This window comes from Psittacula echo, assembly GCF_963264785.1.
Source record: "Psittacula echo genome assembly, chromosome: 4".
In the NCBI taxonomy this organism is placed as follows: Eukaryota; Metazoa; Chordata; class Aves; order Psittaciformes; family Psittacidae; genus Psittacula; species Psittacula echo.
Genome location: NC_137738.1, coordinates 51,124,867 through 51,151,001, shown reverse-complemented (window position 1 = coordinate 51,151,001; position 26,135 = coordinate 51,124,867). Strand labels below are relative to the sequence as shown.

The window sequence follows — 26,135 nt, the reverse complement described above, 5'->3', positions numbered from 1 at the left end:
TGGTCTACAGACAGCTTTACAAAAAATATGTGTGGCATTAACACCTTAATATTCTTCCTTGTGTCCACAAACAGGTAGGGTTTCATATGGCTTACGGGATCTACCACAAAACAGACACAAGGAGTAAAATGATAATACAAATACTTGAAAATTTGACTAAAATTTTCCACCAGCTTACAGAAATTATCCTAAGATGCTTGGCAATTTCAAATAGCTTGAATTCAATTAAGCTATAATTTATTTATTCAGGGGAAAATCTAAACAAAACCTCTAATTTGATCAAAGCATTTTCACTGCTATTTACTTATTCAAATTAAGTAATTTGCACAAAATTAGGACTATCATTCTTAGTAATGCCAGAACTCCTCATCAGATGCTGACCTTAATTTATAAGCCTTGAACCAACACCACGCAATATATAAGCCTTCCAGATCACATTGGTTAAGAACATATTTTGTGCTCAAATCCTTCTTTCTTGAAGGGTAAAGGTAATGCATGTAAGTTGACTGTTGAGAGATTTTCCCCACCATCCTTACTAATCTTCTTTATTAGACTGTAAGGTTTCTAATAAGTCAATTCTAGGCAATTTTTGATTCCTAAGAAGGTATTCTTGCTTTTTCCTAACACAGTTCACTGAGTTTTGTCTCTGTTTAGTCTACAAGCTCATGAGTGGAAAATTTCTTTAATTTACTAGTAAAGAATCCAGGAAGTGAAAAATCACACTTATTACCATGTACAGATATCAACTGGAATGGTAAACTCAAAATGTTTGATAGTACAAGATCTGCTACAAGATTTAAGAGTTAAATGACTAAGAAAAGAACTACGCTGACTAACTACATCCAGTGCTACAGATGAGGGCCTTGACATAAAGCATTTTAACATAAGTAAAATAAATTAAAAAATCACACAAGTTTAGGGAAGAGTTGAAAATTCAAACTTCAGTCCAACACCACAGTACCATCCTTCCTCTCAGAAGAGGTAGGGCACAGACTCTGCCATTAGCAACATGCACATACCTGGGGAGCAGGAGAGAGAAACCTTGATTTTCCTTGTAACACTCCTTAAATCTTCTCTAAGACATGCCAGTTTGCAGTTCCATATCAGTTTCAATGACAAGCTCTCTAGCAGACCAGCACATCCAAATTCACCACTGCAACTCAGAAGGAAGAAATCTTCCCTTCTGTATGTAGCTAAGCTCCCCTCTTCTTCAGGAGAGCATGACATGTTTCTCACAATTTTCTATATAATTCTGAAAATATACTATCTTCAGCAGCTAAAATTGCAGGGTAATCCTTCAACATAAATTATTAAACAAGCAAATATTTAAAACTCTTTAATAAAGAAAAAAATTTCTATCCAAACTATCTAAGTAAACTTTAAGTAATCTCCTTAAAATTATCCTAAAATAACTCCCAAACCAAGATGATTAAAGGTCACTAGCACATTACAAAGCATATTTTTATGAGATAAATTCCATTATAATTGCAACAACTATTCCAGCCACAATTTAGACATAGAATCCAATTATCCATTTCATTTTCATTTACACCTCATGGGCTGGATCATTTATCATGTTTCATGATAATGACCAGAAGGCACATGGAAAGTGATTTCTAGAGGTAACAAATTACCTACCATATTAGCATAGCTTACAAGATCCTGTCAACAAGTACTACGCACAAATATGAGGTAATTAAATTTACAATATGCAGGAGCATTTGATATGCCACTTACTATTGTAGCGGCTGCCAAAAAATCTGGGTTACTAAATTCAACATACCAGTTTAGTTACTTAAGTACAGTAATTTAGCTCTTCATAACACATCAGGAATCATTATGCTACAAGAACACCAACAGGTAGACAGCATGCTGTGGGCTTAAGATCAGGAGATGAATCTCATCATCTGGTATTATTGCTTCTTGCCACTGAACCATCCATCATGTCTCCAAGACAGCTTGGAATGATAGTGCCGGACCCTCACATTACTGCTCCTTGAACTCTGTCTCATCCATCTTTTGCATCATTCCCCATTTGCAGGTAAGTATCATCTCCCTGCTGCAAAACTGAGTGTGAACCTGTAATGCCCTTAACCTGCAATGCCACTCTAACAGTAATTGATTTCTTTCTATTGCAAAGATGGTGCTCAGTAAAACTATGTATGGCTGCTGAAACTGGGAGATGGTCAGGACAGTACTACAATGCAAGTGTCTCATGCCTTTAGGAATATGACCCATTTCCAAGGAAATATTGCTATATTTTCATTGCTAGCTATTTTATAGAGCATGTATATTTATCAATATATAAAATTGGTATAGGAATATATATGCAGTTTGTGTTCCTGCAGTTCATCTACAATTCAATAGCAAGATTCACTCAAATGCAGCTGAAAATTAATGTCAGGGGTGGCTTCACTTTGTATTTTTGTTAAGTGATTCAGTGTTAGAACACTATTAGGTCTTTAAATACATACTAAAGCACACAGGAGCACCTGCATTCAAAAAAGAACTTAGATTAACTCTACATTGATCATGGCACGACTTCACTAGCATGATGAGTTGTGTACCATAAACCAGCCAAGACTAAGCATTTTAATTCAGCTTCATCTGAATGCTGTTATAAAAGTTTAATAAATCAAAATGATCAAAATGCCCCCCGTGGCAGGTTGGGATTCAGTTTCCAATTCAAATTCCCTTTAATATATGGCTTCTCTGACATCTTGCATTTTCTGCCGTCTATGTTGAATTCCAAATGCACTTCTTCTCATCATTACCATGCATCTACTCATCGGCACACTTTTTAACAACCCTGCACAATACACAGAAACATCAAACCTCGAGAGGTTTTCCTCTCCCCCAAACCGGAAAATGATGGCAGGTAAGGGAACTTTGTATACCCTTAAGTAAATATTTTCTTAACCTCCACACTAATGTCAATGGCATTTAAACTGAGACAGACCATCCTGAGCTGCAGTATTCAAATACAGCATTTGATTTAAATAAATGTAGAGACAGACCAGATACTGGAAAGGAAATTATCCAAGTGAAATACAGCACTGATGGGGTGGGGCAGGTTTGGCAAATCTCTTAAATGAGAAAAATCACATCTCTGCAAATGATCTTCATGTCATTGTACTTGGACAAAATGCACATATAAGAAACAATGAAACCCCCTCATTTCCTCCCTGGAGTGAAACCTGCCAAGAGCTTTTTCTTTGCCTCTTTCTTATCTTTGCACTGTCTCCCATCAAGTCTAAAGGCAAACAGGGATCTCACTATTCAGTTACTACACTTTAGTTTCCTAAATGCTATATTTGCTGTTTGGATTCACCTATCTACTTTCTCAGTATGGAGCCACATGAGAAAATGAGAGAGGTATACGAGAACACCTAAAAAGCAAGACCATGTTCAGTTATTATGCAGTCAGTTATTAATGCCACATCTGTGGTATCACTGGCAACACAATTTTGAACTGGGCTGAGTGAAGCTGCATCGTATTTTGGCTTTGGCAGAGCAAGTGATACCCAGCTTATGCTGCCTGTAAGGGAGCCAATAATACCTGGTTTGCCACAGAGGCAGAAGACCTCAGAGAACCATTACCTAAAGCCAGCACCATGCTGTCTGGCACAGAGGTAACTCCTCTGCAACTGCGAGCAGCATGGTCAAGTTCATTGCGGGTCACTAATTCCCATTATGGTCTTCCACTGATTTTGACTGATCCTATTTTACTGCCAAATCATGATGAGGTCTCCACAAGACCTGACAAGAACACGTAGCAGCCTATTGCCATTCAGGCAGGGGAGGGCCCTTTTCCTGCCCTCCTCTGAGCGCCAAGCTCCCAGCCTTTCAGCCAGCAATGATGAGCTGATTGCAGTCCCCAGTAAGGCAAAGGTGTCCCAGCCAGGCTGAGATGGAGCAGCTTGAAGCTCATTTTGTTTGTTGAACCAGCTCAGAGAAGTGACAGAGCCCTACAGACAAGAGAAGAGAAAGAGTGTGAAGCTAGGAGCATGGAAGAGGAGCAAAGCCCCCCTTCCTGCCAACAGCTGCCCCGTCACTGTCACTTTACCTGAACACTAAACACAGAGATTCCTTAGAGAAGTTAAGAGGACTTCCACAGGGTTTGCTGTCCCATGTGCTCTTATACAGGTGGGATCAAGCCTTTCAGAAAACACAACAGGAACTGCTGGCTGCTTGGACTCGCTAACCGAAAGTGCCACAGAGCATCAGCATCCCCCATAGATGTCAGGAAAAAGTATACAGCAGGCAAAGAAAATGGCAAATAGATGATGTACCTGGCACTGAATTAATTAGTTGTGAATCTGTTCTTTTTTCCAGCATGGTTACTTTTTAATAGGTTATTTTTAAGCTATGATCCTTATATAAAGATATTTAGCAGTTATGCAAAACTCTATTGAGGTTATAAATCTATGCTTTGATACAAGAAGTTATCCATTATCCACTCTTACCAGTGAATGATAACAGGATTGAGTTTGGTTAAGAGAGGATTTCATAAAAATAAAGATTAAAAAAACACCTTATACCAGCTCAATCAGCTTGCACGGTCACTTCTTTGATGTAGCCATTAATTTTGCATATCATTAGTACCTGATAAACTCTTTTGACAGGCTTTGTGGTTTCCTGTGTAGAACAAATAGCATACTTCTGATAAGATACAAGTTAAGATGACCAGTATCCTCTCCCTGACTCTGTACTTTGCCCCTCTGTTCTACACTGATATATCTTCTCCCTGAAGGAAAAAATAAGGAGTAACACTAATGTCCAAGCTGAGACTGTATTGCCCCCTACCTAACAGACACCTGAACCACAGATTCCATGGAAGCTAAAATCCTGTGCCAACACAGGACACCTCTACATCTGCTCTTCTCTGATACTCTGTCCCAAATACCAGCTTCTGAGCCCAGCCATAGGCAGGACATGGGGCTACAAGAGTTTGGCTTTTGCTCTGATCCAGATCAGCCACTTTAAAGTTCAGGGAATGCAGTAAGAAGATGCACATCAGCACTGAAAGGGCTAGTTTCTGCTAATGAGAATATTATTTTAGACTATATGAAGCAGTACAAAACTCATGTCTCATGAGATAAAAGTAAAACGTGTGTTTTACCTTACATGTTACAGATCTTCCTGAAGAACAAATCACAGAACTACAACAAAATAACAGTTCATGTTAAAAAGACTTCAAGAGGATTATAAGGAGGTAGAAGTGCTCTCCATCCAAGCTAAGCCAACGCTGCAATGTAAGCAGTCCATCACACCAAACAGAAGGCTGATCTGTCAATAATTGAAGTTTTTACTTTTAGTGAAAAACCCAAACATACACACATGAAAAGACTTCAAAATGAAAGCACCTTGTGCCTCCCTTGGAAAAAAATAAACAATCAAACTGACTGCTACAAAGCATTGTAGCATTTCATGTTTAACATGTCCATTAAGGATTGGATAATGGGACAGAGAGGACCCTCAGCAACTTTGCTGATGACACCACACTGGGAGAGTGGCTGATAATGCCAGAATGCATGCTGCCACCCAGATGGATCTCAGCAGGCTAGACAAATGGACTGACAAGAGCCTCAAAGTTCAGCAAGTGCAAAGTCCTGCACCTCTTATGCTGCCCCAGGCAACAGTATATTTCAGGAGCCACCCAGCTGGAAAGCAGTTACCAGAAAAGGACTTAGGTGTCCTAGTAGACACCAAGTTGAACATGAGCCAGCAACATGCCCCTGTGGCAAAAAAACCCCCAAAAAAACAACAACAAAACCCCAAAAAAAACCCAACCAACCAACCAACCAAAAACCCCAAACCAAACAAAACCCACTAATGGTATCCTGGGCTGCATTAGAGAAAGTATTGCCAGCTGGTCAAGGGAGATGATTCTTCTACCCAGCACTGCTGGGTCCAGTGCCGAATTCCTTGGTACAAGAGAGACATGGACATACTGGACAGAGTCCAATGAAGGGGCATCCAAAAATGAAGAAGAAACTGGAGAATTTCTTCCATGACCAAAGAAAGGCTGAGAGAACTGGGACTGGTCAGCCTAGGGAAGGCTTAACGGGATCTTACCAGTGTACGTAAATACTGGAGGGAGGGTGCAAAGAGGATGGAGCCAAGCTCTTTTCAGTGGTGCTCACTGACAGGATCAGAGGCAATGGCCAAAACCTGAAACTTGGAGGGTCGTCTGAACATCAGTGTGTGGCTATTTGCTGTGAGGGTGATTGAGCACTGGCATAGGCTATCCATGGAGGTTGTGGAGTCTCCATGCATGGAAACATTCACAAGCCATCTGGACATAGTCCTGGGCAATCAGCCATAGGTTGTTCTGTTTGAGCAGGAGGGGTTCGACCAGATGACCTACAGAGGTCCATTCTAATCTCAACCATTCTGTGATCCCGTCTCTTCAAATGTAACCCTGAACAGCTATGATTGCTCAATACAGAAAAACGTAATTGAGTCTGTTCCAAAACCTGTTAACTCCCGCAAACCTAAGTCACTTGGCTTCTTTTAAAAATTCAGTCAAAACTATTTTATTCTGCATTTCTAGGAAAAGCAACCTTCCTCCACTTTCAAAAGAAAATAAGAAATGCACCTATTAATTACACAATGTTGGCTTAGTTAGCAAAGGAGATGAGCAGAGCTTGTCTGAACAGAAAGAGACAAAAGAGTTATCTGAGGAGAAAGCAAGGCTGCTGGTAGCTGTATGAAGTGTTCAGGACTTATATCCAGTTCAATTAATTCCTTATAAACATACAGACCTACTGAGGTATTTTCCTATATTCTTGTTTCCTTCTTCTTACATAAACAGATTTTGACTTCAGGGTGACATCCCCTCTTCACCTACTCTAAGAAACAGGATTGAAAATAGGAAGATTCCTATGTTAAACCTGCTTAAAGAGGATAAGATCTTAATATGGTAGAGAAATTAAAAGCAGAGGATGCCACAAAAAGATCAAGTTAGTTGGATCCTGGACACTCTGAAGGATCGCTTACATCTAAATATACACCAAAATACAACTTAGAGGTTTAGAAAAAACCTCATAAAATCAAGTCATCTTTCGAATTGGTGCAAAGTCATTAAGACATTGTCCCTGCTTCTCCTATAGGGATCCAACCATTAGAGAATTAGGCTTCAACTAATGCAAAAACTTGGGATATAGAGTAGTTTTGAAGGTGGGCTGAGTGTCCAAAAGACTAACAATATTAATATCTGTACCCCAGGAATGCACCTTATGAACCAAGCATAGCAGCCACATGGGCGTTCTGACTCACAGCTGAAATGTTTGCATACTCCTATAGAAATCTGGCAACGGTCCAAAGGGGCACTTAGCCAAGACAAAGATGTAAAGCCCACAGATTTCAACAATGTGGACTGTGGAATCTCTCTCTCCAGTTTCTCCTATGCTCTGAAATTCAGAGAATTCAGAGAAACACACAAAGACCCAGCTCAAGACTCTTCAAATATACAATCCAAAGCCCTATTACAGATCACCACTGTTTCATGGAGACTGAGTTTCTGAACACATTACAAAGTATTACTAATAACCTGACTTGTCTAGCATTTCTGATGTAGGCGATATGAGCAGAGGTGCAAAAAAGCAAAATCTATTATTCATCAGACAAAGAACTTAGTAAAGGACAAATATATGGTAATCTTGCAAAATTGGCACAAAAATAATTAGCTTATTTGCAAGTAGGGAGTATATATTCAGACTGCCTGATGTGTCTACTTCTATCTGCCATCTATTGCTCTCCTTGGCTTATTTCTAAGTCTGCTTTTATACTGAACAAATAAACCAAGTAGCAAAGTTGAAGACAAGCATCTGGAGCAAGTCCAGAGATTTCATTTTTTTTCCCAGACAAAACAAGTGTTAGCAAAATTTGGGAAGTGAATTTCAGTCCACAACTTTCTCAAATGAAATACTTCAGAGTTTTCTTGTAAGAGGAAAAAAAAATGATACTACTACAAGAAGTACTTGCCAGGAGCAAACTCCATCTTCACAGTATTCTGGCATCACCAGAGACCAGATGAATTGCTGGGTTTTCCTATATAAAATCCCTAAAATGATTTCAGACAAGAAAGGCAGAAATATCACTGCCAGACTTAATGAAAACTGCTCTTGATGGCAAACAAAATCAAGTAAGGGAAACAAAGAAGAATATAATCAAACCCCCTCCAAAATCCGAACCTAATGACTTCGAGAAGAGACTGGTTGCTATGTCAAAGTAAATTCTAGAAACAAAATAGCCTCTTTCATATTCACAACTCACATACATAGGTCAGTTTACCAGAACTTGTGATTTCTGAAATAACAGTCAGAAGACAGTAGTGAAAAACATGCTGAGGAAAACTGCCTTTCTATTCTTTTCTGTTGCTATCTTGGATTCACCAGGGTCATGAAGACAATTCCGTATTGGAACTATAAATCAAGGTGTAGGTCTCTCTCAGCTTTGACCCCACCACAGAAGAACTGTTTGGGTTGGATGAAGAAATGTTAAAGAAAAACTACATTCACCTAGCAAAAACATTAAAATAATGTCATATTTTATGACTCAAAATGCAGAATCTTATCAGTAGAACCAGACATATGGCAGACATATTTGCAGATTATTAACAAACACTACAATTGATTCATACATTTTGAGGGTTTTTTTTTCCTTTAGTTTTCTCTGTCTTTAACACTAACCTACATAACCAACTAATCTATGTAAGATCCACTACATAACATAGCACACACCACACTTCCTGTTGATTTTCCAGTATTTAATAGCATATTATTATGTTTTGTTACTCTGCTAACAATGTGTAGCTACTTTAAAGGAAGACAAACTTGGGAAAGCATACAAACACTTTACATAAAGTATTTCTCATTATTATACCATTTGACAGAATGGGTTTTTTTGACAATCAGAGCAACAAACTGCTGTTTCACGAAAACAAAAAGACAGGCTTATCACTCACGTGGATCTTCCAGGTACACTGCAACCAAAGAAAGTGGTAATTTTATTCCTGCAGGATGACCTGAGTATAAGACATTTCAAACAGGTATAAACTGAGTTTGTATTAATTTAAGAAGTTTTGCTAACAGACCACATAAGAACGCAACTTCAGCTTCATCTTCTCCTGACAGCTACTTCCAACGTGCCAGGTCAACCAAGTTGATCACAACCGCTGTGATAAAAACTACCTTGTTTCTTGATGCACAAGATCACTTCTCTGATAAATATTGCCAACTTCAGACAAATATTCCAGTAGGTTTTTTTAAGAGCTCTGAACAATGACACAGTATGAGAACTGATTACAGGGTGAAGTCCTTACTGATTGAAGAGCAGTCTGTTTGGTACTGTAACTTGGAAAATCTATGCAAGTGTACATATCAAGTACACACAAGTCAGGGCACAGGTGATTTCTTTGGGCACTTAATTTCTACAATTCCATGTTAAGTAACAAAAGAAGCAGAAAAGATTTGAGAGCATGATGCACTTGTTGTCAAAAGTAATAAAGAAACAAGTAAAAAGAAACTGTCAGTGTCTTCTTGTTCACCCTTACAGATCACAAATACTGTTCATCCCAGCATCTCCCCCAAGTTCCAGAACAGACAGCTCTGAAGACTTCAAGACGTTACCTTCCCAGAATTGCCAATTTACTGGCCACCAAGGGAAGATATAAGTAGAAAATTAGACTGATGGACCTATTCAGGATAAGTCAACTAACAGTAATGACAGTACCAGGCTTCCTGTAAAAAGAAGGGGAAAGGGAGAGCTCCTTCTACACATATCCAAGAATGACAGTAATGCCATAGAAACCATGTAAAAAAATCAATGCAATGAAGCCACTGAGCTGGGAGTTGAAGACCAGCTCTAAGCAAAGGTGAGACATTAAATCATTGGCTGAAACTACTTTTGGTAAAATATCATAACTGAATTACAAATTCTATCCTAGTCTGATTTTTCTTAAAGAAATTAATCAGAGTAACTGAGTTATCCTTGTCAGAGTCTTTAAATGTATACCATCCCTTTGTAATAAACATTTGCAATAATGTTTAGAACTCCACTGATAGTAATTCTTCTGTTAAAGCTCAAAATGAAATTATAATGTACATTATATCACCATAAATTTCCATTACCAAGACTACCTTAAGGACTGCCAACCAGAAAAGTACCAGATGCCTTTACACCCATATTATGCCACCGCATGTCTGTACAGATGTAGAATATGTAATGATCTCATCCACGTACCTGAACACCCAAGTTTTGAGTTACAGGGCAACAACTCCTGCTCCTCATCCCTCTCTCTCTAATAACCAGTATTGTCAGTAAAGTTTGGCTTCTACAACCTGAAGACCTTATCATTACTCAAAATGATCTGAAAGCAATACTAAAGCCATGACAAAGTAAATTTTGTTTCATCGTTTTTTTCCCCCTCCTCTGGCTGTGAGAACACACAGATCAATACTCTTCAGCATGAGAATTCTGCTGAGAAATTTTCATTTGTTACAAACAGCAACAAAAGGGCCCCAAGCATGCCCTGTCACTTTCAGTTTAGAAGGAAATGCACTAATAAACTCATCCCCCAGGGTCATCTTTGACAATGGGCAATACTATGCCAGCTCTTATTAAAGGCAATTCGTATCAGTGGCCCAAAAATTTCCTTTAAAATTATCATCTTTTGTATCCATGTAGCAGGATGTCAGCTTTAAAGTGCCACTGAGATATAGGACCTGTCATTATGGTTAATTTTCAGTACAGTTTTAACACCAGAGTAGCTGATCCCTAAGGGTATGGGTATGCTTTTTTGGCTAACAAGATTTATTTAGTGGTTATCCAGACAAACAAGAAAATATATTACTATATATTGCTTTGCAAGTGTAACAGCAAGCAATAAATCCTGCTATAAAAACATAAATCTTTAATCTTTACCATGATTTCAAATAGATGTGTTTTTCATTAATTTTGCATTTTTAAAGATTTGTATATATATATACACAACATATATATGTGTATATAGAGAGAGATAGAGAAGAAAGAAGGAAGGAGGGAAAGGGAGGGGAGGGAGGAAAGGAAAAATTTGGGGCTTCCAATCTTAAAAGCACATAAAAAGTAAAATTAACCTTAAAATATGAAACCTATAGAACTCTTATATATATATAGCTATAGATCAAGTTTATGTTTCAAGCCATAAAGATGGTATTCTTTATCAAATGGCCTAAGCTTCACAGCAGGACAACATGCTGCATTTAAAAAGACAGAATTATGAAGTTTGATATTGTTACCTCATTTTTTTTTTTTCAGAGAAACAGTGCTTTAAACACCATTTTATTGCTCTATTATGCTAGGAAAAAATTAGAAAACTTCATTTATTGGATAAATACATCAATTTTCCCTGCTTTTCTAACAACAGAAAGTCTGCTTTCATGCTATAACAGAACTAATTTCATTTGTTAGGATAAAGACTATCTTGTATTTTGCTAGACAAAAGGTACATCTAACAAAATAAAAGAAGAAGCTGTTAACATTGTCTAAATCCTCATACAGTCAGCAAAGCCCATTTTTATTGATTTTATATAGAAGGAATAAAATCTAGTTGACCTCAATCAACTTGTCTCTCAGGGAAAAGACCTCTGCCAGCAAATGCCAGATACCAAATGCCTTAGAGCATTTCCTATGCTACTTTAATTTCTACAAGCAGACACTTGCTTTCCCTGTCCCGGATCCAGATGCAGTGGCTGACTCCAGATGCCAACTGATCAAACAGCCCATTGCTGGACCAACGACTCAAGCGAGAGCCCATTGTACACCTAAATTCTTTGTCTTCCTTGGCCAAAACATCCTCCACACTGGGCACAGCAGCACCACAGACAGATTTTGTGAACTTTTTTTTTCCCCCCACTTAAAATAACATAAAGCCTCATGACAAGTAAGAGGGGAAATGGGCAGTTTTGCAGGTGACACAATCAGGCAAGGAGAGGCTTAATAACTTTTTCCAGGCCAAACACAGCAAGTGATTTTTGGAAGTGAAAACTGAATTCTGATATTCAACCGTATCCTTTGCCAGTCAAGATTACATGCTTCCAGAACACAAAATGCATATATAAAATAAATCACCAACCTATCAATCATCACAATGCACAAGCTATGGCTGCATCATGCAGCAGGCTTCTGAATGAATACAGAAAAAAACCCCAACACAGTATTTCAAGTATAAAAGACACGTTTCTCTTTTTCTTCTTTCTACTTCAGAGGTTAGAAATCATCACAGAACATCTCTATAATGCTCAGTCCTTGGGAAGGTAAAAGTTTACAACTATTTTTACACGTGTCTCCCAGATAACAGAATAACGTATTATTTGCTGTACCACCAGTCTGCTCAAGGTGACAGATTTTAAAAGGGAATGTTAACTAAGTACAGTGGAATCTCTCTTACCTGTAGAAGTACTTATGAAAAGCAGTTTTCACCTTAAATTCAACAAATAGCATCCACAGAAAAGCATACCAGCATGTTACATTTGCATTGCAGGATCAGGGTTTTTACACACATGCACTCTACGGAAAGCAATTGTAAGAAGTTTTGCAAATCAGTCTTTCATTTTACAATAATTTCAGAAGCTTCACAAGGGTATCTTTGTATGATCATTTCAGATCAAGGCATCTGTAGGCTACATAAATGTTCTTAATAATGGTATTAAGAACATTTAACTGGATAAAAAGAAAGCAATAAAAACTTTACCTCGAACAATCAGTTGAGCAAAATTTGACACTCCAGAACCTCTCTCCGACTGAGTTACACAGCGGTATAAATCCTGGTCAGTTTTTGTCACCTCTTGCAACTTAAAGGTAGCAGCAAATCTTCTGTGATTGATATTTTTAGTTTGAGCAACTGGAATGTCTTCTCCATTTCTTCTCTGAAAATAAGAGTAACCAAGGTAGAGTTATCCCGCAAGAATTAAAAAAGACATTTATCATGATCATCATACAAAGACTGCATTAAAAAAATTAACAAACAACAATGCATTCATCCCATGCTGCATTTCCGTGGTAGAACAGCTCAGTGTTGAGGTCCCATCAAGGAACAGGCAGTACTCAAAAGCATATCAGACTCACATTTCAGAATCAAGTTTGAAGGTGAAAAGCATCATCAGGCTTTCACACACTGCCACAAAACATGACTATGACATACTCAAGTGCCACTGCTTCATAGCTGAAACCTTCCTAGGAGAGCCCAGCAGTAGCCATTGTACTCCTAAGAAAATTCATTCAACTTCAAATAAGATTATAACAGATACACTATATATATTGTAAGAAATACTTAAACAAGCCTGGCATTGAGGGATTTCACAGGTTTTCAACAGCTCTTTATCAGCAATGTTTTCTTTTTAATGCTACCTTTTATCTGTCCAAATTCAATACCTTCTAAATTTGTACCTTTGTTATATACCAAGCACCACCTATCTACCTACAACTAGTGCAAATAGAAAGGGGAGTGAAGAAAGCTTCTAAAAGAGTAGTAATATATATCTCTTGTAAAGAAAGCAGCTTAAAGAGTTCTGAAAATATCACAGCTACCACAAATCACTGAATATATTAATCTGTCTGGATCTCTGGGGGCAGGGTGAGAGGTCAGTAAGGCAGAAACAGTTTGAGCTTCTGTCTGACCTTATTACCATTCACATTAAATGATCAATTTTGATTTTAATTGAAAAACAGACCCTCCATCAAAAGTTAGCATTAAGAAAAAAATAAAAGTATATCCAGAAGCATGCACCAAGTGAACAAACGATTTTACTGTTCTCTCCCATGGATCAACTACATGTTATTCCCTGACCAGTATTCCCTGGAGTATTGTGTGCAGTTCTGGTGTCCTCAACACAAAAAGGACATGGAACTGTTGGAACAAGTCCAGAGGAGGGCCACGAGGATGATCAGGGGACTGGAGCACCTCCCATATGAAGACAGGCTGAGAAAGTTGGGGCTGTTCAGCTTGGAGAAGAGAAGGCTGCGTGGAGACCCCATAGCAGCCTTCCAGTATCTGAAGGGGGCCTATAAGGATGCTGTGGAGGGACTCTTCATTAGGGACTGTAGTGACAGGACAAGGGGTAACGGGTTAAAACTTAAACAGGGGAAGTTTAGATTGGATATAAGGAAGAAATTCTTTACTGTGAGGGTGGTGAGGCACTGGAATGGGTTGCCCAAGGAGGTTGTGAATGCTCCATCCTTGGCGGTGTTCAAGGCCAGGCTGGACAAAGCCTTGGGTGACATGGTTTAGTGTGAGGTGTCCCTGCCCATGGCAGAGGGGTTGGAACTAGATGATGCTTTCCAACCCTAACTATTCTATGATTCTATGACCAGAATACAGTTTCTGAGCTTTGCTCAGTCACCAGAAAGAGATCATAATTTCCTCCTAACTGCATTGCCCGCTCTGCTTGATACGTAGCCAAATGTGACCTCCAAGGACATTTTTAGCTCTAATCAACCCCTGGAATGAGAAACCTCATTGAGGTATTAAACTCTGAGCTTTCTGTCTAACACAAGTGCAACTGCTGAGCCACAGACTTTAATAACCTGAAAGCCTGTGGCAAAATACATAAGGGAGAAAAAGGAGATGAGTTAATGCTGCATGTGTATACTAGCTGGCCTCCTGTCACAGGCAGGAGTACTTCATAATTCTCAAACACTTCATTTTACATCTGCCCTCTGTGATCTTAGCATGAGTTAGTCACTCTCTAAACAGTTTTGCAGTAGATTAGCCAGGGGTTCAGCACTACTTCAAACTCACTGAAACAAGTATTCATTTTAACAGTTAAAAAGTTTAAACAGATGAATTTCAGATTCTATTGTCTTTTCTTGCAGGAGTCAAAGCACTCACACATGCTTCACTGCAAGCCTTGGGAGAAAAAGTTCATTTATAAGAACCTGTCAGATGTCAGTAATTCGTATCCCACTACAAAAAACACACCATCACCTTCATCAACAGCAAGTTGTGAGTGTATGAGATGCAAAGAATGAAAATGAATCTCCAAAAGAAGATGGTGTACGAGATCCTTCCAAAAGGTACTTTCACTGCTTCTCCCTCAGTCACCATTCTGTAACCACAGAAGCTGGAAGCTATTTGACAGGGTGTCCACAGAGCAAAAGCAGTGGAAGTTGGGCACTTGGAAACCTGGATTCACTGTAGCAGCCAAGTTCTCCTGTGATAGACACCAGCTCTCTACTCAGCTCTATGAATATCTGCCTCCTATTTGGAATTAAGGAAGTTTGCTGATGCCCGCAAAGACTCCTATGAATGACAGCCCTTACTGAACTTGAGGGATCAATGAAATTATTAAAATACCACACAAATGAGGTGTGATGTTAAAGGCTTTATTTCAGTGCTGCTTAAGCTGCAGCAAAATTATTCTGGGGGTAATGCACCTCTCCCTCCTGTTAACCGACAGCTTCTCATAGGAAAGGCCAAATCTGAAAACAGGATTTCAAAGCTACTTTCCCCCCTTCCTCCCAGTTTTGACCAAAGGCTTGAACTGTCTGGAATGATAACTTAATATAAAACCTGGACCTAGTGCCTTGAACTAAGCAAAATAAATAAACCTTACGGTACTTCCTTCCTCTTGCCCATGCCCTCCCACAGCATGTGCTCTCACGTGCACCTCAACAAGCCAGCAAATGGATGTCAAGCTCCCCCACTAAACACAAACTTGACGTATAATTGTTAAAATTACCAAGTAGCACATAATAAACAGAAAGCATATTTGTAAAAATGATATGACAGCAGACCTGACAACTAACCCATGTAATGCAGTCATTCTTGATCATCTATGGAAAGAAAAACAAATATTAGAGAATTTTCTGAAATGAAAGACTGCCTTCACTAAGTCATGTTTTAAATTTCAATGCCAAGCGCTTACTCTGCAGCGGAGAACCACATCCAAGCTTGCTGTGCAAAATAATTTACCCTCCAAAGCTCAGAACTTGCTTACTTAAGCTCATCTGCACTCTTCATGTTGAGAAACAAAGTGAATTGGGCTCCTACTTAAAATGAAATATTAATGCACTTTCAGAGCACTTGATCAAAATGAAATTTAACAAGCTTTACAGTTCTACTCCAACAACAAAACCTAGGATTTTCTTTTCTATTTACATCAGTAATTTCCTAACACTTTATCTTAGAAGGCTTAAAGTAGTTGCTCAAATTTCTCTGCATTAGAATTTGTTTCTTTGACTCCAAATGCACAATTACATTTTCAAAGTCTATCTTCATGTACAGCTTATCAATTAAAATATTTTTTTTGCACTACTAAAATGATGAGAAGTTCAAACAGAAGAGACTTCTCACTTTAAAATTAATGTTGAAGAAAATAACTTGCATTCATTTCAGTTCATATTCCTTACACTGGTAAGCCATTAGCCAGTCAGAGTTCAGACGCACTGCCACGATCTCTTAATTAAATTCTTCTTTTTAATGTCAGAGCATTACCACTGATTTTAAAGGAGAGGGAAGAAAGGCAGCAGTGCTCTTTGCTTATTAGAGGTTTCTGGTACCTACTATTTCAATTTATGTCCTGCTCACACTGAACAGAGCTTCGAAATGCTGCTCAATTAGGTTTTAAAAATTCAATTTAAAATTAATGTGGAGTTATACTAATAGGTAATGGCTGTACCCTGTGTGATCCTTGGTTCCTCCAGTCCCTTGCTGTCTGATTTGATAACCCTGAATTGCTCATTTAGGAGAGGTCACCACCAGGCAATTCTCCTTTTGTGGAAATAACTCTGGGCTTCACAAAGAGCTACTCTCTATAAACACTTCATTAAAAGAAATATAAGCATGTGGAAAAACCTCTTTAATTCTGCCATTTCAGGCATTTAAAATTATGACCTTAAATAAATCTCTATGACTTCAAGGTTATTTTTAATTTGATAGGAACACTATTTTTTTTTTCTTCCATGCAGTGGAATGAGATCATCTATATTTCAAACAAAGTCAACAGTAAAGTCTACGCCACTTAAAAAACAATCACAGGCAAATTAACCATTAGCCTTAAATTTTTCTCTTCTGTCTCTGGAAAGAAGTCAAGCATTTCATAAACATGAAATGAAAATTTAATGGATTTTCCAGGACCTGAATGGAACCAGAAGCATCTAAAGCCAAACATCTTATTTTATTGGTAAGATTTGGTTGCATTTCTAATTTCTTAATATAAATTTAAAACTTATCTGCATTTCTCTCTCAATTCTTCAGGTTGAAAAGTGGTGGGTCTTGCTTTTTTGTTTTAACAGAAATAAGATACTATACTTTCTGTGGTGATGTTCCCTCTAAATTTTCCTGAACTCTACTTTTTCATACTAGAGATTTTTACCAGCCTGGACAGCTCAACCTTACACATCCTCATCCCTTTCTTAGTGTAAACACCTTAAAATAAGTCCTCTCCAGTGCTAATAATTACAGTCAACTCTGGTTGCCTTCTCAGGGTCTCGGCTGGGTGCCAGGATGCCTCCAGAGATAAGAAGATGTCAACACTTCAGCTGCAGTGACACACACGTTACTTTGGCAGCAGTGCCCATTTCAGCTGTCTCCCACTGTCTTCCCTCCTCTCCTTCACTCCAGTGCTCATGCAGAAAACCGACCCAGAATAAAAAATACCTTCCTGGAAAACATACTCCCTCCTCATCTATTATCATCAGCAAATGGGTTAGTTCGTGATCGGATTCACTGCACTGCCACAAAGAGTGGAGTGGGCAGGATCCATGTTGAGAGCAGGGCAAAAGCTGAAAGTCTGTCTAAGCAACTCAGTTCCTCAAGGTGCAATCAAAACTTCATTGGACAGCAGAAGGGCTGGAAGGATGCCCCCAGCAGCCCACGAAATTACACCTCTGCTGCCCCCAAAGAAAAGGGAATATGTAAATAACATGCTCCAAAACATTCCTGCTTTTACTCATTGTTTTAAGGGAGAAATGCCATTTTTTGCAAGGGGGAAGAGAGTTGAATGTGGACAGTCTCAATTCCAGCAAAAACACACGGTATCTGCCAAAAGATGTTTTTAAAAAATAAAATTATGTGAGGGGCATAAACAACACAAATAACTATACTTTTAAAATTTTACTTCCGTGTAGCTGTCTGACACTTTTCAGCACACACAACGTATGCTTTTACAGCACTTAAAACATAACTTCCAAACGGAGAAAAATCTATATTTTATAAACAAATATTTCTTTATTATTTTTATTTTATTCTGTCACACAAATGTATTAATAAATCTTGGGGCTTTAATTAAACACATCAAAACCATGATAAAGCATGGCATCTATTTATCATAAGAAATGATAAATAAAATTTTATTTTTTTCCCCACCTACAAAAGAGCAAAAGACTGAACAAGTGGGATTATTTTCTCCAGTCAATCTTCTTTACAAACGGTTTAAGCCTAAAGAATAATTTCTTTCAAGCAGAGTGTGAACTGGAACTATAGCTTAAAAAATACACCTAGACAGTCTTTTCTTCTTAGTACACAAAAAGGTGAAATAGCAATTCCTTTTGTTTGATCAATTTCTTAAGAGAAAGCATGCAGTTGGAGTGTAAGGGTTTTTTTGGTAGGAAATTAATATAGCTTGCTTTAACTTGCTGGTCTCCCTACATGCACAGCAGACCAGACTAAGACTCCACTTTCCAATGAAATACACATTCATTTATCAGCAAGATGCACAACACAGATTTTCCCATACAAGCATATACTGAAGATCTTGAATAAATGTGACAGGCCAAATTTTATCCTGCATTGCACTGCAATACAGAAAAATCCATGATTACTTTAAATGTCCTGGTTACATGCACTGCTGTTACTCAAATTTGTCCACTTCGAAGCAGCTCAATTTCCCTCGCCCTGCACTGAACCTCCTACCGAAGGAAACAAGGTTGCTCATGAAATAATCTAATTGAGAGCCATCTGGCCCTTCATAGGTGGCATTTCTAATTTATTTTATTATAATAGAATCTACCGGAGGCAAAATAGCAAAAGTCATGCTACAGTGATCCTCACCATTCCACTACACAAACAAAAACGACACTTGCTTTTTCTGGATATTTTAAAGCCTCTTATTTTGAACCTAACCTAACATATGCCACAAAAAATCTCTATTAAAAAAAATATAATAATAAAGAAGTTTTTCAGAAAGCTATAGCTCTTGAATGCAGTGTTGTTGATTTAAAAAAGAAACCAACCAACCAAAAAAAAGACCAAAACACCAAAGCAAAAAAACTCCAAACATAATACATAGAATTCTGGACACAGTGGTTAAAGTTCTATACCACCTTAAGCAGCGTATGCTGAACTACAATATCCATGGTGCAGCTCAAAACCAAAAAGATAAGGACAATGAAGGAAGAAAGCTGCAAAAAAAAAAACCCATTACTGAAGACTAACACTACATGAGACAGCTTCTCAAACAATTCTTAGCAGATGATTTCACTCTTTTCTAAGAGCAGCCAAGTACACCAGCCAATCATATTCTGTAATTCATTAAGTCCTGCAGCTATTTGAGGAAATCAGGCCTGGGCTACCAACCACCCATCACACCCCTGCTAAGGAGACACCTTGAATGCAGGTGTTAACAGACAATTTTCAAAGAACTAAGTGGTCAAGGAATTTATACCACCACATGTTTTTATAATCATCTTTATTTCAGGTGTCTTGTTTACGTGGGTTTAAGCCACTGGCTGGCTGAGGAAATATTACCAGGACTACATAGAGTGTAGTCCAACACAGCTGGTCTATCTGTAAACTACGAAACAGCAGCCTGAAAAGGTAGTGCCCGGTATTAGAGGCAATGAGTTCCTCCCTGTCACCACCACAGGCACAGGCAGTGGCACCAGCACAGCACCCAGCACCAGATGCTCCAGACACCATGAGAGCAGCAGTGTCCTGAGGGAAGATCCACAAAGATGACAACCCCAAAAGCTGCTGTGTAAACTAAACGACTGGTAGCAACACAAGCTGGAGGACTTAGTTAACTGGGGCAGAATTAAATTAAAACCAGGAGGATTACAGTATTTCATGTTGCTGAAACCTAAGATGACCGGTCATCTAGGGAGAACTGCCATATTTATCCAAGAAGCTGATAAACTGAGGACGCAGAGAAAGTTCATTCAGGGTTAAATAACATAGATAGCACCAAAGGTGAATATAGAGTGAAAAAAACAGAAGGGAAAAAACACCTTTGTGAAACAAACAAGAAGGAGAATCTCAAACATGAAGTTATGACTACTGTATTTTTCATTGGTGAATAATCTTTATAACCATGTCAAAGTCAGCAGTGGGTGATACAGAATAAACTACAAGTCATTTATAAGGAGTTTGAGAGATCACTTTGAGGCAGCTTTTCATAAATCTTTAAAAAAAAAAAATGTTTGGAAAACCAGAACGTCTATCACAGAACATAAATATGATAAGGTGCAAATGTAGGTTAAATAGACAAGTCATAGCAAAAGAGGAGCCCTGTCCTCTATGCTTCCCTACTTTGTTGCTCACTTTGAAAAAACATCTTTTCTGTAAGTAAAAAAACCAACCAAACAAAACAATAATGAGACAAATGAGGGAAGTGCCATTTGTGTGCAAGCCTCAAGTGCAACAGAAAACAAACTTACTTGCTGCTTGGCCATTGTCAGCAATCAAGCTAAAGGTAGGATGATGTAGACTTGGTCGGCATTTTACCAGCTGAGGAAAGAAAGTTTGGTATAAACAGCCCAATTAACTATACTTGGTTTGGGCAGATGATGTTGATAACCAAGAAGTCTGCCATCTGCCCCTCAGAAGGCACCTCAGAGGTTCACACACCACTCCCGCCATCTGGGGATAAGAGCAAAACCAAAGCTATTGGTCCTCTCTGCTCCTGCTGCCTCCACAGAGCATCATAGCTTTGACTCTTCCGACAAACAGACCTGACTGACTTATTTCAGTTCAACATCAAGAAGCACTAAACTTCAAAGCTGACTGGAAACAAAAAAGGGACCAAAAATCCCCATCACAGTTCCACAGCTGAAACTCCATGGGTGCTAACAAGGCACTTTCTCTGAAATTTCTCTAGGCCCCACAAAAAGAAAAAGCAAAGTAAGTAAACTCTAACATTCAGGGTGTATTCAGCTTCCTTTAATTTTCAGGGGCCATAAAATTTGTGTAAATGAACAAAAAACATTCTTCAATGTAATGAAAATTGCAAACATGCAGGTGCACTGTACAGCGTTTTATCATCAAACTAAAGAAACAGTATCTTAACAGTTAATAGACTGTATCAACATGCAATGGGATCTCAAAAGGCAAAGTTACATTAGAAAACTTTGAAAACTTTAAAGTAGAAATAAACCTTGCAAACTAAGTAAAACAAAGTTAAATTAGACGTGACTCCTATTATACATTTTTTTCTGAGACCATGAGCGAGCCTCCCAAAACTTCACTGCAGCAAAATGGTTTAGCCCAAAGGCCAACAGCCCATACTTAAACCCTCCTGCTGAATACTGATCCATGCCTTCACCTTCTGGGTACAGTGGGAAGAAAGGAATCATATGGCCCAACTTCCTTCCTCTGAGGGGAAATAGTGTCCTTCCAAAAAGCAAGCCAAACGAGTCGATGTGTCCCTCAACCCACTGCCACAGGCACATATTCTCCTATAGACTCTCCAGTCTAAATTCTTGAAATACTATACTGGTCCTGAAAATGATCTGGCCAAATGCATCATCATATGATACCATCTGCGTGTGCCCAGTCCGAAGACTTGTTAAAGAGCACACATACACAGCATCTAGGAAGAAAAAATGAATTCTAAATATCAAATCACGTTCTGGGGCAACCAGCACCAAACCCAAGATGCTGGTAAATAGGACATGAAAGGTTATAGCAGTTCCCTCAACAAAGCGTGCAGGACACAGCCAGTTGTTTGAGCCCGAAGAGACAACCACGCAGATGCTTGTTCATCCTTTGGTAACAGTTGGTACCGCTGGGAGGTCAGCCCAGGTTTTTACAGCAATTTGCATTTTATTTTCCATAATGCTGTTTAATTTCACTTTTTCAATTATTACTCTCAGGCAATTGCTTTAATCGTCTGTTATTCCACAAGGAACGACATTTTCCTCTGGCGGAGAGACGGGCTGCATCAGACCGCATTAGCGCTGACGAGCCTCTCCACGGGCAAGAGCAGGACTGCCTTGCCAGGCTTGGCAGCCCACGTGGAGCGGCCGTTAGCCAGCACTCACAGCTACTGCTGACAGATTGGCCCGCTCACCACCACTGTGATGGCAATCTGCAAAGGATTACCAGGCGCGTATTAAACTTTTAAATGCATGCGGTATCCCTTTGAGTTTCAGATTCGCCAAAGCAAATGGTATCGCTGCAAAACCATGGCAAAACACATCCAACTGCAAAGCCAGAACAAGCCGCTTTTCCTAATCCAATGCTATGTTAATGCAAAGCTCAGCAATGATGGATGGACTCATTAGTGCCGCAGTTATCGCCATCTAGAACCAGGTGCCAAGACATATGGTTTAACAGATGTTCCAGCAAAAAGCTCTGTTCTCCGCACAGTGCAAGTGTCCAGTTAAACCGGACATCGATAAGACACTGAAAATCACATTGGGCTTCTGGGAGCCACAATTGTTCCCAGCTCAGGAAGCTGTTAAACACAGCCTGATTATGCACAAAACCCTATTGCTCTGATATCCCAATTAGATTCACAGAACAAATGCTAGACAATACGTACACTGCTTTCTGGAGTCTTTGTATACCCTAAAGTTATTATATTCAGTCAATCCTATTTCTCCACTGTTATAGTAAGAAACAAAGCTTAAAACTGTGGAAGCTTTCTGCACACAGAAATTTCCAAATCAAGTGGGGAAACAGATCCTCTTACAGCCCACTCCTGCAATTTCATGTTTAGCATGCCCCGTGCATGCTATTCTTTCAAATATTTAATATTAAACATATCCATCCTGAGCAGAGGATTAAGGTGCAAGAATTTGTTTGCCAGGTTATTTATTGACATAGCTCCATTGGAATGAATAGCATTTCACAGGGGAGAAAACAAACAAACAAACCAACACAGAATAAAAAGGGGGTCCTAGTTATATTAATTCAGCAAATCAATATGCACAATGCAGCAAGATGCACCAAATGTTAATGAACAAAAGAACATTTATTCTTTAAGTGTCTTTTCAAGGAAAGACAATTCATAGGCTTTAATAAAAAGACCAGCAGATGTGGGCAACAACTGATGAGTTATGATGTCTATACATGCTATATGCAATCTTTTAAGATTGCATACACACTTATGTTTACCTCCAACAAAAAAGAATTTTTCAGCAAGAACTTCTGCTAACTCCGGACGCTCATAAGAGAGTATACTAAAGCATGACTGGTGAAAAAAGGCTAGGTTACCACTTAGGTTTTGGGGAATCCTACCATACAATCCAACTGCTTCAGTGTGTAGTGGCAGAAAACTGCAGCTGTTGTTGTGTGACATATTACAGAGGAAGTGAAAAATATGGAGAGAAAAACTCTACACCATTATACTCAGAAGTGGATGGCAGGGAAAAAAATAATACACACCGCGATCGAATGTATTTCAGAAACAACATCAATGCTCACTTTAAACCAAAACTAGGGACTTTGAAATTTTTACAGAATTTGCTAAGACTTGCAGGTCATAAAGAGAATCCTTCAGCTCACAATCATAAGAGATTCAATATTAGATTAGATTGAAAAGGTGAGCAACAAAAAAAAAAAAAAAAAAAAAAAAAAAAATTCAAGTGCTGCATCTCCTGCTCCCACACCTACTATTCGCATTGTCACAAAAGGTGTGTTTCAGATCATCTTGTTCAACCAGTTAAATCTCCTTATCTGTGCAAATATTTGCTTCATATTAATGCAGCTGCAACTTTTAAAGACTTCTGTTATCTTTACTGCTTATCTTTCAATGCCAGAGCTCTGACTGTCCCAGACCTTGGTCCAGTGGGGTTGCAAAATGCAGGGGAGGGAGGGAAGGGGTATGAAAGAAGACAAGAGACCAGATGCAATCTAAAAACAAACAAAAGCAGAATCTGCAGGCATGAAAGTCAGGAGAAGTTCAAACCAATGTTAATTCCAATTTGTCTGAAAGGTTCACAGGCATACATTCGTAGAAAATGGAGTTGATGAAAATACTGTCAGTGCAGTAGTAAACAGGAAACAGAGTGTTGAAATGCTGTGCCTATTTTTATACATTTTTATTTTCAGACAGACAAAAGTATGTGCATTTACATATATATATTGGGAAAAAGATAAGCATGGAAATAAGAATGCACATAGATCATTTTGTATATGAGCAGGGCTTTTTCCCAGTAACTAAAAAAAAAAAAAAAAAACAACCCAAAATAATTAAAGCTTATATTTGACATTATAATGAGACAGGCTACCAAGATCAACTTTTACTTCAGTACAGGCTGTTACCATTTTTCCCTCTTCCCTGTTTCTAACCAAACATCCACATCTTTTTCCGCCTGCTAGCACTATTTATACAGCTAATTCAGACATGAATCGAGCTAAAAAAAAAAACCAACAAAAAAACAACAAAACACTACCGAACAATCCTCCCCACCCCAACAACAACAAAAATTCAATTTGGGCCAAAATCTTTCAGCCAGATTACTCTCCTAAACTGACTTACTGTCAAGCTGCAAAAGCTCCAGCATCAGTGCAGAGAACCTGGCTGAAGCAGCTGTGGGACTGCATGACTGAACACAGGACAGGGTTGCTGCTATTTTTTTTTTCTTTCTACTGCTGCTGAATTCACTTAGCCTTTCTCTGAAACAAAGGGCTCGAGAGCCAGAGAGCACTGGTAGAGTCTGTGATGAAATCTGTGCCTGCACATCTCTATTACTTCAATGCAAGAAATGAGATCTTGGATTATTTCAGATACAAAAAGCTCTAGTGTCCCAGATTGCACCTCAGATCTTTCCTTATCAAAGAAAGTGTTTTAATAGCAAATTGTTCGCTGCTTTTTCTTTTCATCATTTTTTTTCTCCAAAGAAATATATTTTCTCTTTCAATAAGGACATAACCAAAAGCTATTTTCTCTAACACAGTCTACTTGGAAAATGTAATCTTCCCCACCCCCTTCATTTTTCATTTTTGCACTTTTTTCTTCTTTTTTTTTTTTTTTTTTTTCCTATTTTATTTTCCAGTGGCCTTTTATGTTATGAGAAAAATACATTCCTGGAATGTTTCAGCTCAGAGCTCTCAAAAACAATTACTTAGGCATTTGATTTGATCTGCCAGTTCTTCCTTTCTGGGTATTTGGGCTTTATGAGTCTCTGGTACGGTCAAAGGTTAAAGCGAACCTTTCCCAAGTCACACTCCTGAGTCTCATGAGGCCCATACATACCCACCCCTGGTTTTAAGGAAAAGGAGTAAATTCACTATTACCTGTAGACAACAGCAGTAACTTGCTGTGTTATCTAAGGAAGAGAATTCAGGCAAGGAAGATTGCCGACTCACCCTTAGGTTGGGCAAACAGAACGAAGTGTAATAAGGAGATGGGAAGGAAAAAAAGGCTCATCTTTAAATTGGTGATAATTTGGCACTGTTTAAGGGAAAATAAAAAGGAGAACAGAAGTTCAAGTACATACTTTTATTAGCAAGGCAGTTAATAAGCACAAGCAAGCAAGAGCTACAACTTCAAAGGTACCATACCATCCGCACCAAGAAATTAACCACATCTGTGACACACACACAGAAAAAAACCCAACAAACCACATATGAAGTATAGGGAGGGACAAAACATATGTTTTCTGAGTTGTTCTGGCTGCTAACTGGGCTTCCCAGGGGAGCAAAAGTTAGACAGAGTTATCTGTCAGAGTTATGTGACTCTGAGGAGCGAGCAATAGGGAAGATTTCCAGCTGACTGTCTCCACTGGGCCTTTCTGACCCATGATCAACTGACGGTGGTGCTTCACGAGTTTGCTTGGTATGCTCCTATTGCTATTGTCCTGCCTTTGATATAGTAAAACCCAGTTCAGCTTCATTTTGTGTTCATTTTGCACTCTGTTTGGCAAGTCTCTGAAATCAAGCTCCTCTTCCTCAGTGAATGCATTATATGGATTTACATTATATTTAAACA

At 38.7% G+C, this 26,135-nt stretch overlaps 1 protein-coding gene across 2 annotated transcripts in view; it reads right to left on the bottom strand.

The window, feature by feature from the left end:
• Nucleotides 1-26,135, bottom strand: part of PTPRK (protein tyrosine phosphatase receptor type K) — a gene marked incomplete at both ends in the record, with an annotated part of 410,302 nt that overhangs the window by 190,419 nt on the left and 193,748 nt on the right. For both annotated transcript variants that reach the window (XM_080614674.1, XM_080614675.1), the window contains one exon: nucleotides 12,737-12,911. In XM_080614674.1, coding sequence (XP_080470800.1) covers nucleotides 12,737-12,911 — 175 coding nt within the window. The remainder of the gene's footprint in view (nucleotides 1-12,736; nucleotides 12,912-26,135) is intronic.